Source organism: Crotalus tigris, unplaced genomic scaffold, assembly GCF_016545835.1.
Source record: "Crotalus tigris isolate CLP2741 ecotype Arizona unplaced genomic scaffold, ASM1654583v1 scf7180000018759.1681925, whole genome shotgun sequence".
Lineage (NCBI taxonomy): Eukaryota > Metazoa > Chordata > Lepidosauria > Squamata > Viperidae > Crotalus > Crotalus tigris.
In genome coordinates, this window is record NW_024097185.1 from 999482 (window position 1) to 1026772 (window position 27291).

The 27291-nt window shown below is 36.5% G+C and overlaps 1 protein-coding gene and 1 non-coding gene across 5 annotated transcripts; one reads left to right on the plus strand and one right to left on the minus strand.

Moving 5' to 3' along the window:
- The first annotated feature begins 1174 nt into the window (after window positions 1-1174).
- LOC120313682 lies at window positions 1175-1281 on the plus strand. Its single transcript, XR_005558219.1, has one exon. It is a non-coding gene; the product is annotated as a small nucleolar RNA SNORD89 (small nucleolar RNA).
- A 5779-nt stretch (window positions 1282-7060) lies between these two features.
- CNOT11 (CCR4-NOT transcription complex subunit 11) lies at window positions 7061-26987 on the minus strand. Of its 4 annotated transcripts, XM_039355779.1 has the most exons (8): window positions 26306-26987; window positions 23924-24088; window positions 20600-20752; window positions 19674-19876; window positions 16802-17004; window positions 9702-9798; window positions 8532-8665; window positions 7233-7372 (listed from the first exon to the last, which is right to left on the minus strand). In XM_039355779.1, exons 1-7 carry the CDS (start codon window positions 26835-26837, stop codon window positions 8540-8542), a joined length of 1479 nt encoding a protein of 492 aa, XP_039211713.1. In that variant the 5' UTR covers window positions 26838-26987; the 3' UTR covers window positions 7233-7372; window positions 8532-8539. The 4 variants fall into 4 exon arrangements, with proteins under 4 accessions (XP_039211711.1, XP_039211714.1, XP_039211713.1 ...); XM_039355777.1 differs by lacking the exon at window positions 8532-8665 and having other exon boundaries at window positions 7061-7372; window positions 26306-26986; XM_039355778.1 differs by lacking the exon at window positions 7233-7372 and having other exon boundaries at window positions 7379-8665.
- Window positions 26988-27291: the final 304 nt, after the last annotated feature.

Consider the following 27291-nt stretch of genomic DNA (forward strand, 5'->3'; position numbering starts at 1 on the left):
TTTTGAATAAGAGTTAAAGGACTAGATGACTAGAGGTATTGAATGGAATGATTAAAGATTAAAGATATTCTTAATTATGGTTAAAAAGAATAAGAAATTGAGGAAATAAATATATATTAGCCTAGGAGGGATATATATTTTAAGTAGTATGTTATTTCTTATGTTTCTTTACTCTTGCTCTCCTTTCTTTTTCTTTTCATTGTTTATCTATTTCTTAAGAAATGTAAAAGTGTGAGATGGCTTATACAGAAAAATAGAGTTAAATTTGTAAATGTAATTAATCTTTGAGAAAATCTTCACCAGTAACAATATCTAGAATTTGGTAAGAGAAATAAACTAAAATAACGATTGTAAGAGGATCTATGATAAGGCAACCAGAATGACTGAATAGAAAAGAAATATTATATTGAAATTATTATTTTTAGGAATATTGGAAAAAATTATATGTTCAATTGTTATTTATCAAAATAATAAGAGTTGTATTAATTCAATGTTTGCAAAAGAGGATATTTTGGAGAAAGAGGAAATGAACTAAAATTATTATGTGGAATATGGATTATAGAAATTAATTGTTAATGATTGTTTTACAAATGTAACCCAGACAACACACTGTTCACCAATTATTAAGTGATTTATGTTTTTAAAAAAATTCAATAAAATATATTACAAAAAAACATAAAAAAATAAAACAACTGATGTCTTCAGTGTGTGTAATCTGAATTTGCACTTTCCACAAAATGGTATGTTACGTCAGTTATTTTAATGTCACGGGGCTGAAACAAGCCATAACTTAAGCCAATCTTAAAATTCTATTTTAAAATGGAACATTTGCAATGTCTTAAGTACTAGCCATTTTATTCTGTAACAACTATTTTGCATATTTATCTCTGTATTTATCCTTTTAAGAATTTTGAAAGCAGCATATGAAAACGTGCTGAAATTGTGAAATACGAAACTTTTAAGTTGATTTTTAGTTGCTAAACTAAGTGTGCTTCAGCATTCTCTGAATATGGCATCATAAAAGCCTGTGTTCTTACTTGTGGATTATTTAGGTAGAATTTTAAATTTATTTTTTTTACAGTTTATTCAATTACAAGTTGGAACTAACTGAAATTTATCTTACATAAACTGCAAATTGACTAAATATCTATAGAAAATTTATACCCTATGTGCTGCTGAGGAGTGATGACAATGAAAGGCCGAATTGCAGTGCCTCTTAACAGTTTACTCTCAAGGCATGATGGCAAAGTTCCCGAAGCGACCTTTTTATCTGACCTTGGCAGCACCATAAAAAAACAGTCTATGCTTTCTGCAGCTAGTCCTTTTCTATAGTGAGGGAAAAATTATTTGATCCCCTGCTGATTTTATACATTTGCCCACTGACAAAGAAATGATCGGTCTATAATTGTATTAGTAGGCTTATTTTAATAGTGAGAGACAGAATAACAACAAATCCAGAAAAACACATTTCAAAAAAGTTATAAATTGATTTGCATTTTAATGAGTGAAATAAGTATTTGACCCCTTTGCAAAAAATGATTTGGTGGCAAAACCCTTCTTGGCAATCACAGAGGTCAGACATTTCCTGTAGTTGGCCACCAGGTTTGCACACATCTCAGGATGGATTTTGTCCCACTCCTCTTTGCAGATCTTCTCCAAGTCATTAAGGTTTCGAGGCTAATGTTTGGCAGCTTGAACCTTCAGCTCCCTCCACATATTTTCTATGGGATTAAGGTCCAGGACCTTAATGTGCTTCTTGAGCCACTCTGTTGCCTTGGCCGTGGATCATTGTCATGCTGGAATACCCATCCACAACCAATTTTCAATGCCTGGCTGAGGGAAGGAGGTTCTCATCCAAGATTTGATGGTACGTGGCCCCGTCCATCGTCCCTTTGATGCAGTGAAGTTGTCCTGTCCCCTTAGCAGAAAAACACCCCCAAAGCATACTGTTTCCACCTCCATGTTTGACGGTGTGGGTAGTGTTCTTGGGCTCATAGGCAGCATTCCTCCTCCAAACATGGCGAATTGAGTTGATGCCAAAGAGCTCAATTTTGGTCTCATCTCACCACACTACTTTCACCTAGTTCTCTGAATCATTCAGATTTTCATTGGCAAACTTCAGACATGCTTCTACATGTACTTTCTTGAGCAGGAGGACCTTGCAGGCACTGCAGGATTTCAGTCCTTCACAGCATAGTGCTTTACCAATTGTTTTCTTGGTCCCTACTGCCTTGAGATCATTGACAAGATCTTCCTGTGTAGTTCTGAGCTGATTCCTCACCATTCTCATGATCATTGCAACTCCACGAGGTGAGATCTTGCATGGAGCCCCAGACCGAGGGAGATTGACAGTTATTTTGTGTTTTTTCCATTTGCAAATAATCGCACCAACTGTTGTCACCTTCCCACCAAGCTGCTTGGCAATAGTCTTGTAGCCCATTCCAAGGTCTGCAATCTTTTTTTAAAATATATTTTATTGATTTTTTAACATAAACACCTTGATATTTGGTAAACAGCATGTTGTCTGGGTTTATGTTTACAAAGTAATCAGTCAGTTTCTGTATTCCAAAGTCCACAGAATAGCTTTATTTGCTTTTCTCTTCTTTCAATAATATTCTCTTTGCAACCTTAAATTAATACAATTCTTACTAATTTGATAGATAACAAATATAAAGATTTTTCTAAAATTTCTACCAATAAGAATCACATCAATATGCTTCTTTTCTATCTGGTCATCTTGGTTGCCTCGTCATGAATCCTATTTATAATTCTTATTTAAATTTATTTTCCCTACAATGTTTAAAACATTCTTACTGGTTAAAATTTTCCCAGAGTTAATTATCTTAAAGTATTTAAATCTAGTTTCATGTCTTAAAATGTAAGAAAAAGACACAAAAGAAAAACACAGAAAAGATGAGAAAGAGGAAAAAAGGGAGAGAAAAATAAGAAAATAATATACTACTTAAAATACATATCCCTCTTGAACTAATATACACATTTCCAATTTTTTCTGTTCTTTTTATCCATAATTAAACCTATGTTTAATCTTTAAATGTTCCATTTAATAAATCCAATCATCTAATCTTTTAACTCTATTCAAAACATTTTTCCCATTTTTAGTTATCCATTGGAATTTTCTTAAAATCAATTACATTTAAATATCTAAAACATTTCCTTTATATTGATCATCCCAAACATTTTTCTATTTCTCATATCAAAAAAGGAAAGAGAAAATACTGTCTTACTTGGACAGTTCATCCCTCTTAAATTAAAATCTTCCAATTTTTTCAACCATATTCAAACAAGAGTTTAATTTTTAAATATTCCCTCTGATACATCCCATCATCTAATTCCTCAATTCTCATTTTAGCCCTCTTTTGCCAAGCATCTTTCCCAAGCAATATATCCCATTGAATCAAAGAGTCTTTCCATAATCTTGTAAATGTTGTGGATATAGTAGGCAAATCAAACATCATGTATTTGTAAAAAGATTTTGCCCCTTCATATTCATTGAAGATTTCTCTCATCATCCCTTGTCTCCCCATTTCTTGTGGTACTCCCGACAGCTCAGCTCAGCAATCCATTTTGTCAAATCTTTTTCCTTATCCTCACATTTACTTTGTGGTCTTAGAATACAAGTTATCTTTTCCATGTTCAATGTTTCTTGTAAGTCTTTCTCTACTTGAGTCTCCACTAGTTTATATTCAGTTGTCTACTTTACATGATCTCTCTTTTTTTGTTTTCTGATCATTTAATTGTGACATTAAATTGAGAATGCATTCATTTAAATTTTCAAATTCATTTTTAATTCATGGCTTGAAATTAATATCATTTGCATTTGTTGTAACAGAACATACATTTCCTCCTGGTAATTATTTATTTTTTCTTGGTATGTTCTTTCTGCAGATCTCTGATGCTCCATAATGACCACTTTAAAGTCACAATTTAAATATTTATAATCCAGGAAGGTCAATTTTTTCTAAGTTTTATAGTTCTCACTTTGTAGATAGTCCACAATGTTTTCTTTTGTTACAACTGCTCTTTGTTTAATGAAAACCCTGAAGGTCACAACAGGCTTTTCTTTCTGGGCTGTATATTTAGGGCAGTATTTTCATCTACCATTAGATGTTAGTACCAGTCCATCTTTCAATTTTCTGTATTCCCCCCCCAAAACTTAATTCGCTGCTTATGTTTAGAGGAGGGTGGAGCAAAGAACACCCTCAGTTTCAGAGGATTTTTACTTCTAGTTTTTTTTTTTTTCAGGAAATCAGTCAGATAGAAGAGAGAATCAATATTTTTATCCAGTTCACTCATGCTGTTTACAATCATACTTAATTTAGTGCTTTTTGGCTTTGGCTGCATGTAGCTTGAGCTAGAGTCACAAATGACACTAGCCTGCCTACTGTCAGTTTTTGGAGAGTTTTCCTCAGATATCCGGATCGACCACTGTCTCCCCAGGATCAGCGAGGCTTCCCTCCTTCCTTGCCACCTCTTTGGGGTGGCTTTGGGCCCATTCAGGGTCCCCAGAGAAATCAGCTGTAGGGCACGGATCTTCACAGCTGTTGTTCTAGCTGTGCAGAACCAGAAGCCCCAAGGTCTGCAATCTTGTTTCTGACATCCTTGGACAACTCTTTGGTCTTGGCCACAGTGGAGAGTTTGGAATCTGATTGATTGCTTCTGTGGACAGATGTCTTTTATACAGGTAATAAACTGAGATTAGGAGTATTCTCTTAAAGGGAGTCTCCTAATCTCAGCTTGTTACCTGTATAAAAGACACCTGGGAGCCAGAAATCTTGATTGATAGATCAAATACTTATTTCACTCATTAAAATGCAAATCAATTTATAATTTGTTTGAAATGTGTTTTTCTGGATTTTTTTTTTTGTTGTTGTTCTTATTCTGCCTCCACTGTTAAAATAATCCTACCATTACAATTATAGACTGATTATTTGTCAGTGGGGAAATATACAAAATCAGCAGGGGATCAAATAATTTTTCCCCTCATTAAATGATTACAAAGTAAACAACGGCTGCATTAGGCACAAGTTAAACCATGCAGCCTTGTACTTGATTCTCTTCCTGCCCAAAATAGAGACATCTCAATAGAATCAGTTAATAAATGGACCAATACTATAAGTCAAATAAATCCTTTTACCTATATTATTGTGTTTTTGTCTATCTACTAGTTTTAAATAAACTCCTGAGAAGCAGGTCCTTTTATTTCCAAATTTCTTGGATTTTTTGCTATATTTTTCAGTAGGCTACCTAGATTCTGTAAAGCAAGGCTCCCCAATCCCTAGTCTATGGAATGCAGGCAACACACAAAACCACGCCCCCTCCGGTCCACAAAAAAACCCCTACAGAACTGGTCCCTGGTGCCCAAAAGGTTGGGGGCCACTGCTGTAAAGGATTAGGAATCAAATGTTTAAGGTTGTTTTGTGCAAGGAATTTATTTTATAACTATATTATGATTTTGCAGGGTATTTCCTTGTTTCCCAGCCTTTAGTTTTTCAGAGATCTAGAGAAAATATTGGTGGAAATAAGCCATTTCTGCCTTTGTATAAAAATGAAATTTTTCAAAACTTAAGTTTACTGACCATAGGATACTTTTATAAATAAGCTATTGTTTGTATATTACAAAATAAATGTTTCTGCTACATTTTTATATTATATGAAGGTGGTGGGGTTCTCATTAAGAACCTGTTATAGAACACTATACAGTAAGTATATCACCAATTTAGGCACCATTGATCTATGCATACCCAGCATTGATCAATAAGACACAGCCCCCATGAACTAATTAAGTCAAAATGATTGCTATTTGATGATGCCTTGAAAATGTCTTCTGGAAATAGAATTGAATGTGTTTTTGAACATCCATTTTCAGAGGACAATTGGCTATAAAAATACCTGGGAGATGAAATAGAAGTGTCCTGAATTACACTAGTTTTTTCTGTCAAGACTTGAAAGTGTCAGAATATGTTGAAATGAATATTAGATATCAAAACATCTATTTTTGTTGTAGAAAACTGATTATTAAATCTTTACAGTATCCTGTTCTAATTTATGAGGTGTAAGGCTTAATTATTAGTTGTTATTATACCATTAGAACTTATTACTGCTTGTGTATTTTTAAAACAATCTTTTATTCTAAGTTATTGAAGGAGTGCCTTAAATGTTTTTGCCCCAAAAAATAGCATGAATTTCTCCCATTATATTTATAAATATCCTTTTTTATTTTTTGTGAAGTTTTAGTATGAACTATAATAATTCAGTAGGAGACTCCTGAAAAACTATAAAACTATTATAGGTTTAACTAACCATTTTGCACAGTAAATGATAGGCTAATAAATCGCTTTCAAAATGCCACTTCTCGATCAGAGGTAAATACAGTATTTCACATTAGCAAGATCACTGCCATGATCTATTATTGACAGCCGCTATTTCCCGATGCATAAAGTTAAATTCCCAGTATTCTCAGCAATTTTATATTGACTGGGAAATCCTAGGAGTTTAATGTGCCATTGATCTTAAACTTGTTCAAAACAATCCTAGTTAAGCACTTGATTGAATCAAACATATACTTCAACAAGAGCAGTCTACTCATAGCTTTTAGTAGCACTTTGAAAAAGAAGCATCTTTTAAAAAGAGATGTTCTAAAGCAGGAGTGTCAAACTACCGGCCGGATGCATCATAGCAAAACCGCGCCCACCCCATTGCCAGCAATGGAAAAAAAGTTGCAACACGTTACGTGACATTGCGAGCTTGACATTCCTGTTCTAAAGCTCCATAGCAGCCTGTTACCTTTGCAAGAATGATTCTTGGGTCCGTAGTTTATCATTTTTAGTGGGTGATCCGTTAATTGACAATATGTAAGCTCTCAACTTTTTCTAATTTATTTTTTAAAAAACTGATTAAAAATAAAAATTAGTTGGGACACAGATGACAATAACAATATTTTGCTAGGTAGGTTGACACCCATGTAGAGTTTCAGGTTTAACATCAGGTTAATTTACTTAAAGTTCAAATTAGTTCAGGTTGTTCTATCATCAACAAAAGCTTCAACAGAAAGGCATTATTTAATAAAGCACAAATATTTTAATTGCAAGCAACAAAAAACTATACAGAAATTTTTGCACAATAATCAAATAAAAAAAAATCTTCCACATCAGTCTTATTTGGACATCTTTGTTTCTGAAGGATTTTCACCAGTGTCGAGTGTCTTCAGCAATCGAAAAAGTCCAGCTGCTTCTCTTATCCGGCTGAATTCAATACAAAAGGCTTGTACCTCTATAAATAAGTCCTGTACATTAATTATTTTGTTTCGAATCAAGGATTGCAGGAATACACAAACAAGACGTACCAGCCGATTCTAAAGCAAACAGAAACAATGTTTTTTTTAAAAGAAACATTTGAATAATTTTGATATTATAGCAAAAAATCTGTTGAAGAAGCCAAGTCAACTCATAATTTATCCAGGTTTGCAAGATTGTAGAATTCTGTAATTAACTGATATTCCTAATACCACATAAGTATTTGCTGAAATGTTGCCATTATTTCAAATTAACTCCGAATTACAGGTATTCTCAACTTGCAACCCTTCATTTAGTGGCCCTTTAAAGTTATGAAAAGTGACAGCCAGTTCTCATATTTATAACCATTGTGGCATCCCCACAGTTATATGATCAAAATTTAGGACTTGATAACTAGCAGTTATTTTAGGACAGTTGCATTTTTGAATCGTGATCATCATTTGCAATCTTTCCAGCTTGCTTCCAACAAGCCAGATCAATGGGGAAAGCCAGATTTGCTTAATGATGTCATGATTCACTTAACTGCAATGATTCACTTAACAACCACGGCAAAAAAGATCATAAAATCAGGTAGAAATGAACCACCTTGCTTAAAAACAATTCTGGTCTCAATTGTGGTTATAAATTGGGGACTACCTGTTTCAAAGGAATTAAGGCAAGGTGAAATCGGATTTTTTTGTTCTAATGTTCTAAAGATAAGCCCTTTTTGTTTCCCTTTTTATATTCACTACTTTCAACCAGAAAAGATTATAATGAAAAATATGCAAATATTACACTAATAGGTTTCTCACAATTTAATGGCGGATTATTCTTTCTAATGAATGTAATAATCCAGGCTATGCTAAACAAGCTTATAAATCTGTTTTTGTAAAAGAAAACTGAAGTTATGCACCTGTCTAGATACCAACAGCAAAGCATTACATCTCCCACTTTGTTTCTTCTTCTCTTCCCTCAAAAGTGATAAGAAAAAAAGAAACTGATGACTAAAAGCAGTTTATGACCTTTTCCCAAATTTGACTTATGTTTTGGTAAGAGTTTACTAATGAAAGAAGTCATTCCAGAGGATTTGTGCAAGAATATGTGATGGTTGACTTAATGCAGAAATGTTATCTCTGGAACAGAATTAATGTAAAACAGGAAAGATCAAAAATGAGTTTCTTCCATGATAAGCAGAATAGCTAACAGTGAAGTCTCTTAATAGATCTAGTAGTTTCTTACGTGAAACTTCAAAAAGCTATTATCTTCAAAGTGATGCCTCCTGTAAGGATGGTGAAAGCAGCAAATGATTCATTTATCCTCACAATATGCACCATTGCAAATGATTCATTTATCCTCACAATATGCACCATTATCTGAAGTTTTAAGATTTGGGGGAAAAGCAGGAATAGATTAAGTTCTTTCATTCAATTTCCAATCTAGATTCACCTTGAGAGTACTGTCATTATATATCATCAAATGGTTAGTCACCTGATGTCAGCCCCACTAAGTAAAAATCAACTCCATAGGTAGGCTATTTTTATTGAGATATAATAAAATATTGCAACAAATTCTGAATTGGGGAGGTTTCTGCCTGAGCTGCTTCTGGGTGTTATTTCATTGTGGACTTAATTTGCGTAGGCAATGGATATTGCAGGTCTCCATCTAAGTCATCTTCCTTTCTCCCTATAGTTCAGTTAAGGAATGTCTGCATTCATCAAGGTCAGGAAAATGGCATGCTAATAAAATCTGACATGTAAGTGGAGCATAGGCTCAACATCTCACCCTTTAAAGGGGAAAAATGTGGAAAAAACATCTTTGTTCAAATGGAAAGAGATAAATATCAATACAAAATATAAATATTTCAAAAGGTTAAAATCCTCCTTCAAATGTAAAACCAATAAAGTTATGGACCCTTGAATTGTGAAAAATATCCAGAAACTACAGGGCTACATTTATCCATTAAAGCAATATTCCTATCCAACCAGAAAGTTCTTTGCAGCAATGACTGTTTTTGTATTTTGGCTGTCAATAACATATTTAAGCATATGAATAAGCAAATTTATACAGAGGCACTGAAGTATTCTGCTCTATTCATTCTAGAGAAATATTTAAAGTATAGAGATAAACAGAATTTTGTTATTAAGTTTATATTCTGAAGAAACTTAAATGTGATTTTTGTTTCTGCCCTTGGTCTTCTATGTATGCAACATCTTATGTGTATACTGTATACTGTATGTGAAATATGATAAAAACATAAGGAACTAAAATCTATTTTTTTAGTCAAGAGGTTTTTTGCAGTTCTTAAACTCTGCCACAATATATTTTGCTTCCCTGAATTTTTTCTGTGTCAAATGCTGCATTTTCAATTCTTTTATTCCAAAAGGCTATAGTATGTCTTTGGACACTTACCTGCATATACTTATCCTTAATTTGTTCACAAGTAGAAATACAATTGGATATATAAAGATGAATAAATTCTGGAGGAAGATCAACTGCAGTAGTGAGCCTGTTAAATATTTAGAAGTTAATTATTTTCAAATTGGCCATCTTTGCTGATAATCCATCTGTCACTTCAGTTGTATCATAACAGAGAGCCAGTTTGCCTAGTGGCTAAGGCAGTGATGGCGAACCTTTTAGAGACCGAGTGCCCAAACTGCAACCCAACACCCACTTATGCATCGTCGGATGCTGGGTGGGTGTGGCCCATTGGCTGGGTGTGGCTGCGGTGGTAACAGCAGACTGGGTGGGACTAAAAAATTCAATGAATCAATACCAACTTTGCAAGATCTTTTTTTTTCCCACAAGAAGTTGAAATCTAGTGATTGATTGAACCTTTTTTTTTTTAGGCGGTGGAGGCCTAAAGCAAAAAGGTTTTATAAAACCCAACTGAAGGCCTATGATTGGGGTGACGGCGTGCGTGCCCACAGAGAGGGCTCTGAATGCCGCCTCTGGCACCCATGCCATAGGTTCACCATCACTGGGCTAAGGCATCAGCTTAGAAATCGTAACACTGAGTTCTAGTCCCTCAGGAAAAGCCAGCTGGATGATCTTGGGCCAATTAGTCTCAACCTAACCCACCTCATACGATTGTTATGGGTAAAATAGGACAAAGAAGGAATATTAGATATGTTCATCATCTTTAGTTATTTATAAAAATAATAAAGGCATGATATAAAAATATTTTCTAAAAAATTTTATTTTGCTGTTTTTTATTAATATATACATTGTATTCTTGTTCCATTATATTCTGTGCTTCTAAACATTCTGTTCTTTTAGGTCAGAGGTTCCCAACTGGGGGTGCAAAATGATATTCCAGGGGGTACACAAACCTGGATTTTCAAAATTATAGTGTATATTCATAATTCACCCCGAACTTTTGTAAGGGGTGCGAGAATATATCAGAAGAGTTCTAGGGGTGCAGGGTATACAAAAGGTTGGGAGCCACTGATTTAAGTCATTTTGGACTGCTTATCTTTGTCCACTAATTCATCTTTCACCAATTATCTTGCCCAATTTATACAAAATACATAAAAAGTTTATAGGCCCTAACAAGAGTTAATCATTCTTCATTGTACTTCATTCAGCTATAGCTAAATTATAAATAATTTCCATTATATCTCAATTTATACTGCAAGTTTATACCTGAGATAGAATACAGCTAAGATATTCTGATAGAAGAGGCAACATTTATCCTAATTTTAAAAAGATGATTGATTAGTACTCCAAACACTATCCACATGAAGCTTTTAAATTTTTCAACTAGAAGGGGAACAGTAGTTCTGAGTGATTATATACGATTGTTGCCATATTTCATTCAAAATATTTGTTATATCTCTTTTTTGTTAAATTAAAGCATCTAGCATGACTAACAATACTATTATTAAATGTTATAATACATAAAATATTTAAATGGACCAAAATAACATGCTGTGGTAGAGGACACCCAGTTAATGTAATATCTATCCTTCCTCAGAATGCAACTAAATAATAATTATTGGTTAGATTATGGATATATGAATATATTTTTCTGATTGACTCTCAAAAGCTGCTGCTCATAGTTCACATCAAAATATTCCATTTAGAATGTTATCTTTCCTATCATCAAGGGAAAGGAAACTTTGCAGTCTTCAAAAGAATGAACAATTGTTTTCAGTCATACCATAAGATGCCATTATGTATCACTACAGCATGTTTGAATATTGGCTTTTTATAAACTGAATGTAGTCAAATATTACATTTGAACAGCTACTGTGTTAATCATAGTACCAAAAAGAGTAAATATTGCTGAAATTTATCTCGAAGAATCACCAATACAAATTGTACTGATATAAAAATTACAGAGTAACTGTGTTTGAGTCCAATTAAATAACTGCAAGTGTCTCTCATTAGAACATCACTTCCATGCAAGACTCCTTACAATTCTCTTTCCCCAATATTCTCCCTCCCATGCATATAGACAAGATCTGCTCTATCCTGGCTTCCGGTGGCGATTACCGCGCCGATGGCGGCTTTTCTTTAGCCATCTGTCCTGGGAATGTGTTAAAGCCTGCAGAGACAGCGAACAACAGCTGTTTCGCGGCTTGAAGCCTCCCTCCCTGGGAGAAGGGGAGGAGGTGAGCTTTCTCGGATAGAGGTTGAATTCCCCAGGTCCTCCATAAATTTTTGGGGGGAGGACGAAGGGGGAGAATTCCCTCGGAGTCAGGCTATCTCCGCACCCCAAACAAAGCTAGACGCTGCTTCCACATCTACTGTTTAAAGAGATCTGTGAGTAAAATTAAAAGCGGACGGAGCTGATCAGGAGGATCAGGATTGTGAGAACTTGGGACTTTAACTCAGGAAATAATTAAAGTATCTTCTTCATCCATTATTTTTAAAAAAAGGAAGAAGAGCAAAATGGTGGAGGAATGCCGTTTCTTTGTTTGAAAGGACAATGTTAAGAAAGACTTTCACTTTCATTTAGCAAGAAAGTTTAAACAACGTAACGGACTTTGGTTACTTTTTTTAAAGAGCAAGCTTTCCTTTCTTATTTGGGGGGGGGAATTGTTTTTACTATCCCCTCTTTTCATCTTTTGTAGCTGTTGGTTTTATAAGATCATATAAGACTTATAAGAAGTGGTTTGGAAATGGCTTCTAAACGCCCTGGAATTTCTGCTCTCCCTAAAAGCTCAATTTCCTCGCCGGTAATTCAGACTGTATAGCAATCCAAGCCGAAGTCTCCCCCACCTTCTCCCCACTGCCGGCATTAACACTTAAAGACTTACAAGATGCTTTGGAGAAAACAGCACGACAGATTAAACGAGATGGCAGAGCTTTTTGAGGAGAAAAATAGGGAGATGAGAGAAGATATAGTGCTGGCTCTCTCCAAGGGTTAGCAGCCCATGTAGAGCGTATGGATGAGCATGTGGACAAAGTGGTGGGAAATGTTGAAAGATTAGAAGATAGAGTTGGAAAAGTTGAAAATAATGTTGATATAACACAGAATGAAATTACTATGTCACAATATAGAGACATGGAATTTGCTTTGCGTATAAGAGGGCTGAAGGAGAATTTGCAAGAGAATCTGAGAGAAGAAATTGCAGAAGATTTAGCTCTTATTTTGGGATGTGAACCTGAAGAAATTTTGAGAGAGATAGAAAAAGTTTTTAGGGTTAATTCATGGGTTGCGAGGCAAAGAAATTTACCTAGAGATGTGGTTATTTATTTTTGCAGAAGATCACTTTGTAATGAAATTATACAGGCTTTTTATAAGCAGGGATTTCAAATTGCAGCTCAAGATGTTATAATTTTAAAAGAAATACCTTCAAAAATTCTTAGAAAAAGAAAGGACTTTGCTTTTTTGGCTGAGGAGCTTAAAAAACGACAGGTTCAGTTCAGATGGGATTTACCTGTTGGAATAGTGGTGAACTATGATGGAACACGTTATAGACTTAATACAGTTTTTAAAGCAAGAGATTTTTATGCTTCTGTTCTGAAGGCAGGCACACCACCATTTCCACGATCTAAGAGAATTGATGAAAAGCTTGAAGAACAGCTGGCTGAAAGAGCAATGTCATTAGTCTCAGGAGATTTGCAGGTTGAATCTATGCAACAGTGTTTGGAGACAAAAGATGATCCAAAGGAACAGAGAATGACTCGTGCAGCTCATAGACGTAAAGAAAAAGAACAGCAAAAAGTGGATGCTGGATCTACATCACATTCGATTACCTCAGAGCCAGTGGGAGGAACAAGACCGAAGAGATCATCGATGGCAGATCTACAAGCAGTGTTCCAGAGGCTTCAGGCCACTAAAGATGGCTAAGTTTCTGACATGGAATGTTAATGGTTTGAACTCACCACAGAAAAGAAAGAAAGTTTTTCACTATTTGAAACAACATAAGAATGATGTTGTATGTTTGCAAGAGACTCATATTACTCCAAAGGACCAAAAGTATTTGATTAACTCCCGGCTGGGATTACATTTTATAGCCTCTGCTCTGCAGAAAAAAGGGGGAGTAATTATTTACATGAGGAAAGATTTATCGCCAAAATTAATTGATTCTGACCCACAAGGAAGATTATACAAGATGCACAGGAAAGAGGAGGGCTTAAGGCGCCTAATTTAAAATTGTATTATGATGTGGTGGCTTTAACATTGATTAGTGATTGGCTTAATTTAACTAATAAAAATATACTTTTTCTTGAGGGATGGGATTTATTATATGGATGGCATGCATATTTAATTTATAATAAAAAAATAGATCAGGTTTTTAAATCTCATATTTTAAGAAATGCTTTATTGCGTGTCTGGAAGAAGTATTACTATAGGTTAAACTATTAAAATTCCAATTTGGGGAATTCCTGGACACGCAATAGAGAGGGTATCTAGGGGAGTGAATTTGGATAGGATTTCTTATAAGGAATTACTTAGTTTGGTAGGGAAGGATTGGCAATTAAAAGCTTTAGCTGAATTGAAGCAAGAAAATATTGTACATTCTTGGTTTCAGTACAACCAATTGTTAGTAAGATGGACTTTAGATCAAAAGGTTGGTATTACTTTAGAGGATGTGAATTTGATAAAACAGATTAAAGACCAAACTCGAGCCCATATAAAGACAATTTATAATGTTTTAATAGAATTGGATTCTGAAACGGAGTTAGTTAAAGATTGTATGGTAAAATGGGCTCAAAATATTCAAGAGCCGATTCTACTGGACACATGGGAGACAATTTGGGTTAGAAATGTAAAATTTACTCAAGCTCAAAATTTAAGAGAAAATTTTTATAAAATGTTTTATAGGTGGCATTTGGATCCTCAAAAGCTGTCCTGTATGTATCCTAATTTACAGCCCAAATGTTGGAGATGTGGAAGCTTAGATGCAACTTATTATCATATTTGGTGGACTTGTAAAGATATAAAAGCTTTTTGGATTAAGATTTGGTGGAATATTCAAAAGATTTTTAAGAGAAAGATAAAGTTTACGCCACTATTATTTTTGTTAGGTGTTATTGTAGATCTTGATGTTAAAGAAATTAATTTGATGTTGAATCTGATAACAGCTGCAAGATTATTGGTGGGGCAATATTGGAAGAAAAATTCTTTGCCTACTATGGAAGAATGGATACTTAAGGTGTCTAATTTAGTAGAAATGGCAAAAATCTCCACATATCTGAAGGATTATTCACAAGAAAAATATATTTCTGTTTGGAGAAGATGGATTGATTATATTCAGAATAAATATGAGACTGAAAATTATTATTTAGCTTATGCGTAAATTTTAGATTATTATTAATAGTTTAAGATGGTTGAATTTATATTATTTTTAGTATTATGTTTTAATTATATTATTTATGTTTTTAATTTGTTAATATTTATCTTGAAAAGGAGTTAAAGTATGTTATGGATTTGATTGCTAATATAGTTGGATAATGTTAGTTAAATTATGATTGTTTATTTTTAACCCTGTAATCAGCTTTGGGAAGTGGGGGAGGGGGGAGGGATTTGGGATATATATTGTATAAATTTTTTTAAAACTTTTAATAAAAAAAAAAGATCTGCTCTATCTTAATATAGCATCTGAAACTGCAATTAGAACACCAGTGAAAGGATAATTATAAAGTACCTCCCATAATCACAATTAGCCATTTATACAGGAAAACAAGGATGTTACTAGAGTGGATAGTAAACTAACCTATAGTGATCATTGTCCTAATATCTCAAAGGGTCAAGGGCTTAGGGCAGTGGTGGTGAACCTATGGCACGTGTGCCAGAGACGGCACTCAGACCCCTCTCTGTGGGCACACACACCATGCCCCAGAGATGGCAATTGTCCCTCTTCAACCAGCTGCCCGCTAACTCGCCGAGGTCCCACATGCCGGGATGCATCCCAGCATGGCTAGTTTCCCTCCCCCCCGTCCCATCCCTCCTGGCCTCGCATACTCTTTTTCTGGGCACGACCCGCTGCATCACCTCCTCAGCTGTCAGCCAGCAGTCCAGCTCAGAGGCGGCTTCTCTGAACTGCTGGCGGCGGGCTGTGGAGCTCCAAAGTGGGGCTGTGGCTGCTGACGGACACTGTCGGCCCCCATACGCTCGCTGGCCTCTGTGTGTGAGGGCTGATGGTGTCAGGCAGCAGCTGCCCTGGACCTTGTCTTGCCTTGCCCTGCGACAATGGCACCCCCACCCTATCTTGCCTTGCCTCGCCTCATCTCACCCTGCAGGATGAGTCTCCTGCCCACCGCCCCACCTGCCAGAGACCCCCTGGATCTCCCCCAACCTGCCCGGCTCCCACAGGCATCCCTCCCCACGAGCAATATCGAGGTGACCACGCCCACCCTGGCCACACCAAATCTGCCATGACCACAGCCATGCCCACCCAGTGGGCCATGTCCACCTGGCACCTGGTGATAAATAAGTGGATTTTGGTTTGCGATTTGGGCACTCGGTCTCTAAAAGGTTCGCCATCACTGATTTAGGGCTTTAGATTATATTCCAAACTACCACTTACTTTCCACAGAATGTGTGAAGATCAAATTACAGATAGTCCTTGACTCACAACTATTTGTTTAGTGATCATTTGAAGTTACAATGGCACTGAAAAAAGTGACTTATGACTGGTCCTCACACTTATGCACCATCCCCCTGTTCATGTGATCAAAATTCAGATGTTTGGCAACCAGCATGTGTTCATGATGGTTGCAGTGTCTCAAGGTCATATCACCATTTGCGACTTTCCCAGCCAGCTTCCAACAAGCAATAGATTCCCTTAACAACCATGTGATTCACTTAACAACTGGATCAAAAAAAATCATTAAAGTTGGGCGTAATTTATTTAACAACTGACTTGTTTAGCAACTAAATTCTGGTTCCAGTGATAAGTTGAGGACTACATTTACTTCACTAATACAATCATTCAAAGTATAATTTCTTCATGGGAGAAAACTGTGATGGAATTTTGCAAACTAGCTTCATATAGATGTTGAAAAATCAAACTTGTTTAACTAAATATATATAGTAATAAAAGCATTTTACTTACCGATTTACAACTTCCATTGAATGTAGAGACATGTCCATGTTGACTAATACTGAAAAGTACTCAGTTATCTGACTTGATTGCATTAATTTAAGCAGCATTTCTATAGCTACTAAAGGATTGTTTTCCACCAGATCGGGCAATTTGGCAGGAGTGAGGCCAATATGGTAAACAAGCTTAGGATCTTTCTCCAATTCTCCAAGAAGCTGCATTTTAAAAATGGAAAACAGTTTAAGTATTAACAATTAAGAGATTACCTTTCAACTTAGTTTATTTATCTAAATTACTAGTTAAAATAAAATTATAGAAAAATCGCAGTAATTATTGACAGCCAATATGGCATGATGTGCAAAAATGAGGGGAATTGCCAATAAAGGTTTTAAATTCTATTGCTAGTAAAAGTGATTTCTGTAGAGCTAATAGTTTAAGCATTCATGTTCAAACATTAAAGTACAAAAATATACAAGTCAGCAATTTAAATAGAGTCCTTCAGGACTCTATTCTATCCCCTATCTGAAGCCAATAAAAGTCATATAGAACTTTAGAGACATGTACCATACTTATATTGAATTAAAAATCAGTCAATATGAAATTAAATAAAAAACAAAATTTAAATTTAATAAATAAAAAATCAATTTATTAACTAGTTTTGATTCTTCTCTGGAGGGTTGTGCTCATCATAGATAGGGTATACCCTAGATTTGTAGGTTGTAGATATTGCAAGAAGCATCCTGAGAAGTTTAAGAAACTGCAGTTGCTTCACAAAGTGGCTGCTAGACTAGAAATTAGTGTAAGATAGTGCTGCTCTGGAATCATGATCTCAACTATTAATTTCTTTTTTTGGTACATTTAATGTTGACATTAAGCCATAAAATAGTACAACCTGGTTACCTGAGATACAACCTCTCAATTATCTAGTTACCTGAGAAACAACTTCTTAATTATAAACCTGTCTGGATATTAAGAACTGCAGAATAAGCTGTTCTTGAAGTTGCCCGTGTTCAGAGACGTTTACAGGATATAAAGGAAACGGCCTTCTCTGCAATTGTTCGTTCATTCATTCCTTCCTTCCTTCCTTCCTTCCTTCCTTCATTCATTCATTCATCAAATTTAGTCACATGTTTATTGCACTACAGTAATCCAACTGAATGGTAACTACGGCCTGAGTGGCTGATTAGAGCCTCTCAACCTATCACCACAAGGTAGGCCTTAACAGCAGTTCTAATTCATATCAAGTTCTTCTCCCTGTAGAATGCCAGTGATGCTCTATTTGTCTCTTCTCTTGTTTCATCTGCCTTAAGTCCTCTGTAAACCATGGGGAGTGACAAGATCCATCAGATGGTAGAGGTTGTAAAGGCACAATCCAATCTAAAGCTGTTTTCTCTTCTTGAGCACAGGTTCTTTCTTAAGCACAGGTTCTCCTCAGGGCTGCGTCTTAAGTCCGCTGCTGTTCGCCCTGTTGACCCACAACTGTTGTGCTAGGTTTGCCACCAACTATATTGTGAAGTTCGCAGATGATACAACAGTAGTGGGCCTTATTCAGGATGACAAGGTGGAAGCTTACCGCAAGGAGGTTGAGGGGTTGGTGAACTGGTGTAAGAAAAACAGCCTAGTTTTAAATACCGGAAAAACCAAAGAGATCATTGTCAATTTCAGAAAAGGCAGGCACAGCCACACTTCTCTGTGCATTAATGATTCACCTGTGGAGATGGTTACCAGCATCAAATTCCTGGGTATGCAGCTAACGAGTAGGCTGGCTTGGTCGCTCAACAGTGAGAAACTGGTGAAGCGGGCACAGCAGCGCCTGCATTTTCTGCGTCGCATGAGAAAAGCACATCTTCCTTCCCCTGTCCTGACCACTTTCTACAGGGGGACATTCGAGAGCATCCTGTCATACAGCATCCCAGTCTGGTTTGGAAGCATCACTGCTTCAGACAGGAAGGCGGTGCAGAGTGGTGAGGATGGCCGAAAAGATCATTGGCAGCTCCCTCCCTCCCATCCAGGACATAGCACAGAAGTGTTGCTTGAGCAGGATCCGTAAGATCATCTGGGACACTACACATCCTCTTCACAACCTGTTTTCCTTGTTACCTTCTGGGAGGAGGCTTCATGGTATCCGTAACAGAACATCCATATTCAGCCATAGTTAATTCCATACCGCATTAACCTTGTGAACTCTCAAGCTTCCTCCTTCCATTATATATTCAAGATGGACAGTATTTAATATTTATTTGTTATGTATATGTAGGGGTTTTATACATAGTATGTTTAGGTGTGTGTCATGTATGTGTTTCACTTTGAGAGCGGGCAACTAAATTTCATTTTTGATGTGTGCCATTGTGCCCACAGTAAAAAAAATGGCAATAAAGGTTATCTTATCTTATCTTAGTGGCAACCAAGGTTTCAGATGCAGTAGACTAGCAGGAATAGCCTCCAGCTCCCTGTAACAACCATTCAGAGTCCATCAGTTGTCAGAGTGAACTCATAGTATACAGATTACAGCTCTTCTGTAGTTAGTTGGCCACTTCTTTCTTGTGTCTTTAAGAAGATTCTTTTTTTTACCCCAATCTTTAAAAGCCAATCTTTATGTTTTAATAACTTAAACATTAAGAAAATTAGTGAACACTGAAAAGTGCTTTGAGTTCTCAATTTCAATAGCAAGGCAGCATATAAGTCAAGTCAAGACAATGATCTTAAAGCAGCAACTCATAGAAAGGTTATAGGGAATGTTAATTTTTACTTTTTGATGTGATTACTGAACTGTTAATCTTATATCACAATCTTGGGGTTCTAGTAAACTTGAGCTAGCTTTAATTTTGTTAAAATTAAGATATTATTTTAAAAGAATTAAACAAGTCAGCAATTAACAACATACCTGCGTTTGTTGCTGTGATGACAAAGGACTTTTGAATGCTTTGGCCATGATTCGTTTGATTTCCACTCCAGCGCTATTTTTAACACACATTGACTTATCCCACTGAATTGTATGATCTGGCTCTATTGGATTTAACCAAGCTAATTCATCTTCACAAATATGGAGTGGAGGTGGTGGGCGGATAAATTCTGGTCGAAAATGACCTGGAAAAATATATTACATTCTTTTTTAAAAAATATCTCTTTTAAAATATTTACCCAGCAATCAAAATGTTCCCAAGTGTATGATCTATGCTTCTGTATTTTATATATAATACATTATATTATTCTTTGTAGTTTACTTTGCAACATGTAGTATAGTGTATTATCTATTCCAGAAACTGACAATCTCAAGCATCTAAACCAGCATATTTCTATGCTGATCTTTCTTAGCACTTATTGACTCTAATTTTATATAAAGCAGCATATTTTTTTGCAGAGATATCCTTTATAAAACTCTCCAATGCCAACTGAGTTAGTAATAAAATAGTAATATGTCACCATGCCATTCTGCCCAACAAAACTATATTCTGGAAAATCAAAGCATAAGGAACAGAATTTAAGGCCCTACAAAAAACAATTGTGACTCTAAATAAAATATAACATAATACAATATAAAATATCAATATAAACAGTAGAATATAGTACAGGTTTATGCAAAGTCAATATAGTAGCTAAGGCACTGCTCCATGTTCAACCACAATGGAAAATATGCAACTATCTTCTCCTTATCCTCTGCTTTTCAAACTGAAGGACTACATTCATATGAACAACAGTAACTACAACCACTATTTTCAAATATAAACATGAACAGAAATAAGGAATGGAAAATAAATGATTAATTGTTATGTTGTAACTCTATAATAAATATTCCAAAATGATGCATACTTTCAATAGGTGGTTTTGGCCCACTCACTAAGGCTTCAGTAATCTGGGATGCAACAGAGCTGTCAAACCCAGAATTTGAAGAATCTGGATCAGGATCACTGAGAATACTAGGAAAGCTAGCTTTACTTTGTGTTGGCAGCTCAGACTGACGTTCTGAAAGAAAAATTAATTCAATTTCAATTTCCCAAATCTTGAATCACAAGAACAAGAATAAACTTGTGACAAATTCACACTATTTCTGTTAATGAGAAATTAGGATTAGCTGTAAAAATTAGGCACCAGGCTAGAAATCAGGAGACCCTGAATTCTAGTCCCACCTTAGTCATGAAAGCCAGCTGGGTGACCTTGGGCAGTCATTCTCTCTCAGCCCAAATCACTTCACAGGATTGTTTTGTGAGGAAAATAGGAGGAGGAAGGTCTGTTTGCTGCCTTGAGATACTTATAAAATAACTACAAATACAAATAAATAAATCATTTCTTCTTTAAAATCCAAAACTTTTAATCTCTAACAGCTCTTTGACCATGCTACTTTATTTTTAGAGATACAGCTGAGTTTCCAACAAGTGACTATTGGTGGACAAAATAGTTTACACAAATTATTCCATAAATAAATACTCAGTTATTTGAATTAACAAGATGATTATCACAACATCACTATTACCTTTTGAGCTCTATAACACTTCCTGCATGTTTGCAGAATTTTATTGTTCTCTTGTTTATGCCTCTTAAGAGATAAAAACCCTGTGGTTTCTATGAAGCAACAATGTTATTCTTAGCCTTTATACAGCATTCTTCATAGCTGAAAAGGAAACATTTTGTCTCCACATATTACATTTATAAAACATCAAATCATTCCACTACAGTTTTTAAACTCTAAACTTGGCACCTGTCCCAGAGCCAAAGTTTCTAAATATAGTGGCACCTTGGTACCCAACTGATTTGAAACTCATTGAATTTGGTACTCAAAGCATTTTGATGGAAAAATTTTGTCCCAGTACTCATCATTTGTTTGGTACTCAATGGACAAGCTAGAACTTGTCAATGTCAGTTGTCTTGTGATTCACTACATTATTCCTTATGGGAAATATTTGTCTGTTACTGATCATTTTTGGTACTCATTGCACCTTCAAGAACCAATTAATGAACAGTACTGAGGTACCACTGGCAGTTAAATGGTAACTAATTTGCTGACAGATATAGAAAAAAAAATCTAATATTTTTATTGTCTGGAGACAGACTTATATACCACTACTGTTTATAACAAAATTATCTTTACTTTAAAAAGGACAGACTTAGATATAAAACAAAATAAAATGCAAGCATGTGTAGTATCAATGTTCAGGGTTAATTTTTAAGAAAGATTTTGATCATGGCAATTTCATTCAATATATTATTTTGAAATGTGTTTCAATAATCCCATGGAATTAATTTCTACAGTGAGAGAAAAAAATATTTAATTCCCTGCTGATTTTGTATGTTTGCCCACTGAAAAAGAAATGACAGTCTATAGTAATGGTAGATTTATTTTAACAGTGAGAGACAGAATAACAACAACAAAAATCCACTGTAAATATTAAGATTAGATCACTCTTCCCAAGATACAGTGAGCAGTTACTTTTTTAAACCTCAAAAGAAAGAGAATGAATTTAGCCATCATTCTATAATGTATATCGCAAATAGCTGCTTATAGAAGGGTCCACCAAAATTAATTTACTACTGTAATGTGTGAGCTATGCTTACTGATATAAATGGCATGAAGCTACTATCCATGCCTTTCTCACACTTCTGATAAAGATTAGAAAAAATAAGCTCATGTGTTACTTACACTATATTTTCTTTAGGTGAAAAGCAAAGGTAGCCATGTTAGTCTTCAGAAAAAAAAACATCAGAGCAATTTCTTTATTAGGTAAAGGCCACAAAATAGCATGCAAATTTTCAAATTCTCTAGAGCTCTTTGAGAGCAAGAAGGTAAATAGAACAAATAAAGAGGAAAAAGTCTGACGTTCAAATGACCAGGTCCATTAAAATATCTAACTAATAATCTAAGAATCAGATTAAAAATTAAAGTTGTTCATAGTTTCATTCATCTTTATAAAAATATTATGAGAATAGATTCTAATCTCAATATGACCATAGTACTGATTGATATGAGTTTCAAGTCAGCTTGCTACAAGAAAGAGTTTGAAAACTTGAAAGTTTATAGCTAGGGTCAAAAGCTAAAAAAAAATTTAATCTGATAATACAACCTCAGCATCAACTCAATTATAACTCTTTCTTCTCTAAGCAGGGAAAATAGTAAATCTCCTTTACCTTGTACTAATGAAGTATTCTATAGTCAACAATATTAGCATAAAATTTCATAAATAAGTGAGTTCTTGGGGGGGGGACAAGCTTGTAAGGAATATGAATTTGTGGGACTATGAACCACACAAAAGGCAATTTTAGAAGTTCTATCACAGCTCTTATACAAGCACATTGCATTTCAGAGTATTTGTCATTTCAATGATATTAACATAGCAAAGGCTTAGAACTTGAAACCGGATTTGCTATTCTCACGGTGCACAAATGACCCATCACATATAGAATCAATATTTCTATAAACGAAAGTTTCTAAAAAGGAAATTTTTGTTTTAAGTATAGGGTATTTGTTTTCAAATAATGACAAAACAATATATTACTTGTGTGCTTTGTTGATTTATGAACAAAAACAGACAGCGACTCCATACCAAATTGGAAATCATTTACCTTCTAATATATCAAAAATTATTTCTCCAAAACTATACATAATTAATATTGCAGAAACCCATATGATTAACTTCAGGTAAAACTAAAAATGTGCTATGAGTTATGAGGAAAAAGAAAAATACAGGGAGTCCTTGACTTATGACCATAATTGAGCCCAAAATTTCTGTTGCTCAATGAGACATTAGTTAAGTGAGTTTTGCCTCATTTTACGACTTTTCTTGTCACAGTTGTTAAGTGAATCACTGCAACTGTTAAGTTAGCAACATGGACACTAAGTGAATCTGGCTTCCCCATTGACTTTCTCAGAAGGTGGCAAAAGGGGGTCATATGACCCTGGGATACTGCAACCATCATAAATGAGTCAGTTGCCAAGCATCCGAAATTTGAACACGTGACCATGGGAATGCTGCAATGGTCTTAAGTGTGAAAAATGTCATAAGTTACATTTTTCAGTGCCGTGTAACTTCAAACAGTCACCAAATGAACTGTTGTAAGTTGAGGACTCCCTATATTCACATGCAAGTTTAATCACATTTCATATTTTCATTAAAAAAGATGTCTGTAGAAATGATTTGTTACCTGCTAATGCTAACTGAAGACCGCTTATATCTACAGATTGGCCCATATTTCCTACATCCATTGACACAATCTGTCTTGGAGTCTTTTTGAAGAGTTCTCTAGGAGGGGCCAACATCAGCTGAGAAAGGAAGAACCTTTCTGGTGGAGTAATAGGGGGCAAAAAGCCTAAAAACAAAAGAAGTTATTTTATAGTAGTAGCGTTTTTCAAAGAAGTTATAGCATTTTTATTGTTGTGAGCTCAATCCACAATAGTATGAATTCAGTGAAATTCTTGGGATAAAAGCAGGGAAAGGGGATTCTCATCATCCAACCATCCATCTAGAGCCATGATGGCAAACCTATGACACGCGTGGCACAGGGGGCACACAGAGCCCTCTCTGTGGGCACACACGCCCTTGCCCCAGTCCTAGGCCTTCAGCTGGGTTTTATAAAACCTTTTCGCTTTAGGCCTCCGCCGCTGGTTCAATCAATCAATTTAAACTTCTCGCGGGAAAAAAAAGATCTCGCAAAGTTGGGATTGATTGAACTTTTTAGTCCCACCCAGTCTGCTGTTACCACCGCAGCCACGCCCAGCCAATGGGCCACACCCACCCAGCACCCGACGATGCATAAGTGGATTTTGGGTTGCACTTTGGGCACTCAGTTTCTAAAAGGTTCGCCATCACTAATCTAGAGCCATGATGGCAGTCTGCTGACTGCCGACTGCCATCAGTTCGGTAATTCAAATCCCAAAGGCTCAAGATTGACTCAGCCTTCCATCCTTCCGAGATCGGTAAAATGAGGATCCAGATTGTTGGGGACAATATGCTGACTCTGTAAACTGCTTAGAGAGGGCTCTAAAGCACTGTCAAGTGATATATAAGTCTTATTGCTATCTGGTAATCCAGGTTCCCTAGGTCAGGGATCCCCAAGCCCCAGTCCGTGGACCGATATCGGGCGGCAGTATGCCAACAACCGGTCTGCACAAACAAGCAAAGCCCCATCCATGGGATGCAGGCAGCACACAAACCCACACTCTCTGGTCTGCAGAAAAAATTTTCGCCATTAAATCCATTCAGAAAAATGTGGAAAGAGAGACAAAGGCAGTGCTAAAAGTAAGGTTCTGGATTGAGGGAATTGTGAAAATACATTTTTCCTTCTGTCTTCAAGACCATCAAGTAAGCAGAGTAGAAGTGTCCATTAAGAAAATACTGAGTTAGGTTTTCACAAGCAATATCTCATTTTTTGTATAGTAAATTATACAATAACATGAAATACGAAGCTTCCGTTCAGCTGTAAATTAAGCTAAGAGAACTTGAACCATAGAGAAGAGGTAGAAATAATGGAAGGTAAAATGTAAATAAGGCAGGAAAAAGTCCACCATCATCTTTCCCAACCTGAAGAGAATGTTGCTCACATGACCATAATAATGCATATATCATTGGCTCCACAAATAAGTGTTCCTTGATATCAACAAATATAAAACATTACCTATAGCTTCATTTATTGCCACAATTCACTGATCTTACCCATAGATAAAATCATACTGGCAATTTGTCATTTATCTAAACCAGGGGTGTCAAACTGCCAGCCCGTGGGCCGGTTTCATCATACCGAAGCTGCGCCCACCCCATTGCCGGCAGTGCAAAAAGAGTCGCAATACATCGCGACACGTCATCTGACTTGGCGAATTTGACAATCGTGATCTAAACAAATCATTAGCTGTTATTAATCACTTTCTAGTCAACAATTATATACAGAGGACAGCAGAAATATTACTTCCAGTATGGGACCTAATTTCCAAATGTAGTTCAAAGTCATGCTTGATATTTATGTGTATTTATGATGTTACTGTACAAATACTGCTATTAACAAAAAGCATGCTGATTACCACAGGATACATACTACCTATTCATCAATTGTCTACTTTCATATTGTGCATTTTTATACCAAAACCTGTAGGTTATATAACACAGAGATGATTAAATTAGAACAGAATAGGGATGTTTTCCAATTTTTCATCAGGTCATATTTAGCATTAAACTGGGGATCTCAGTCTCAGCAACAATCGAAGTTGAAAACTGAGATATTCGAAAATAATTAATGAAGAGTTACAGGAGAAGCAGTTATTGCAATTACAATTATGTCGAAATTATTCCTCTCAGTCTGGTTGAGTCTACTGAACTAGGGTTGACCACTCAGTTTAAAAGAGGGAGAAGTTGCAAAATGCTCAGATATTACAACCCAGCCTCCAAAGAATTCATGTTGCTTCGTCCCCCATTTCAAAACAAGTTTCATCTTTTTAAATACCATAGGAGGTCTAGGCTTTTACCGAAATGGCAAAAGGGGCCGACCCCATGGTTATTCGCCCTGGCCCAAGCGGAGGCCAGGTGAGAGAGCTACCTGACAGCGGCGGCCTTTCGTTTTCGTCCCCGCCGCCGCTCCCTGCAGTTCCGGGCCCCGAGCCGGCGGGGACGCGCTCTGGGGGCGCCGGATTCAAGAGGTGGGCGAAGATGGCGGCGAAGGGGTTTGCAGCGAGCGGCTCGGTGCGGTACATCTCCCAGAGTAGGTAGAGGGCGGTCAGGCGCTGCGGTGGCGTGGGCAGCAGATCCGGCTGCTGCAACAGCAGCACCAGGACTGAGCCTACGCGGAAATGCTCGGCCTTTCCAAAGTAGTGGTGGAAGGCGGTAGAGAGGCCCTCAAAAGTGCTGCCTCCGGCCTCCTCAGACACGATGCTCAGCAGGCTCGTCAGTTCCTTCGGAGAAAGGCTCATCTTTCCTGGCAGCGACGCGACGGTTTCACTGCTGCTGCCGCTGCTGTTGCTACTATAACCGGCGACGGAAGCAGCGCCGGCCCCACCACCGGGAACTGAACCTGCCGCCGCTTCCACAACACGGCCAGGCTCGGGACTGAGACGGACCCCACTCGCTAGCATCCAGCTCCACCCTTCCCGCTCTCGGCGGCCCTCGGTGCGCGTCCGTGCACTCGACCTATCTAGCTACTCTCCCCTCATTATTTTGTTTTCCCTTCCCTGTGCGCGTGCCTCAACGAGCCGCCACTCCGCCCCCCATTCTTTCCCCCTCCCGCGTCCCCCGTCCCCCCCCCCGTCGCTGCTACCCTAAAACGATTTGTAGCATTTGAAATGGTTACTCTTTTTCAGTACTGCCGTAAAGCCAGGAAAATAGTAGGAAGAGCATATCGATAGAACAGTGTTTCTCAACCTTGCCAAATATAAGATGTATGGACTTCAACTCCCAGAAATCCCTACCCAGCTATGCTAACGGGATATCCGGGATTTGAAGTCCACACATCTTAAAGTTGTCGAAGTTAAGAAACATTGCTATATAAGAAAGAATGGAAAATAGGAGCTACTTTATTAGCTGTTTAAA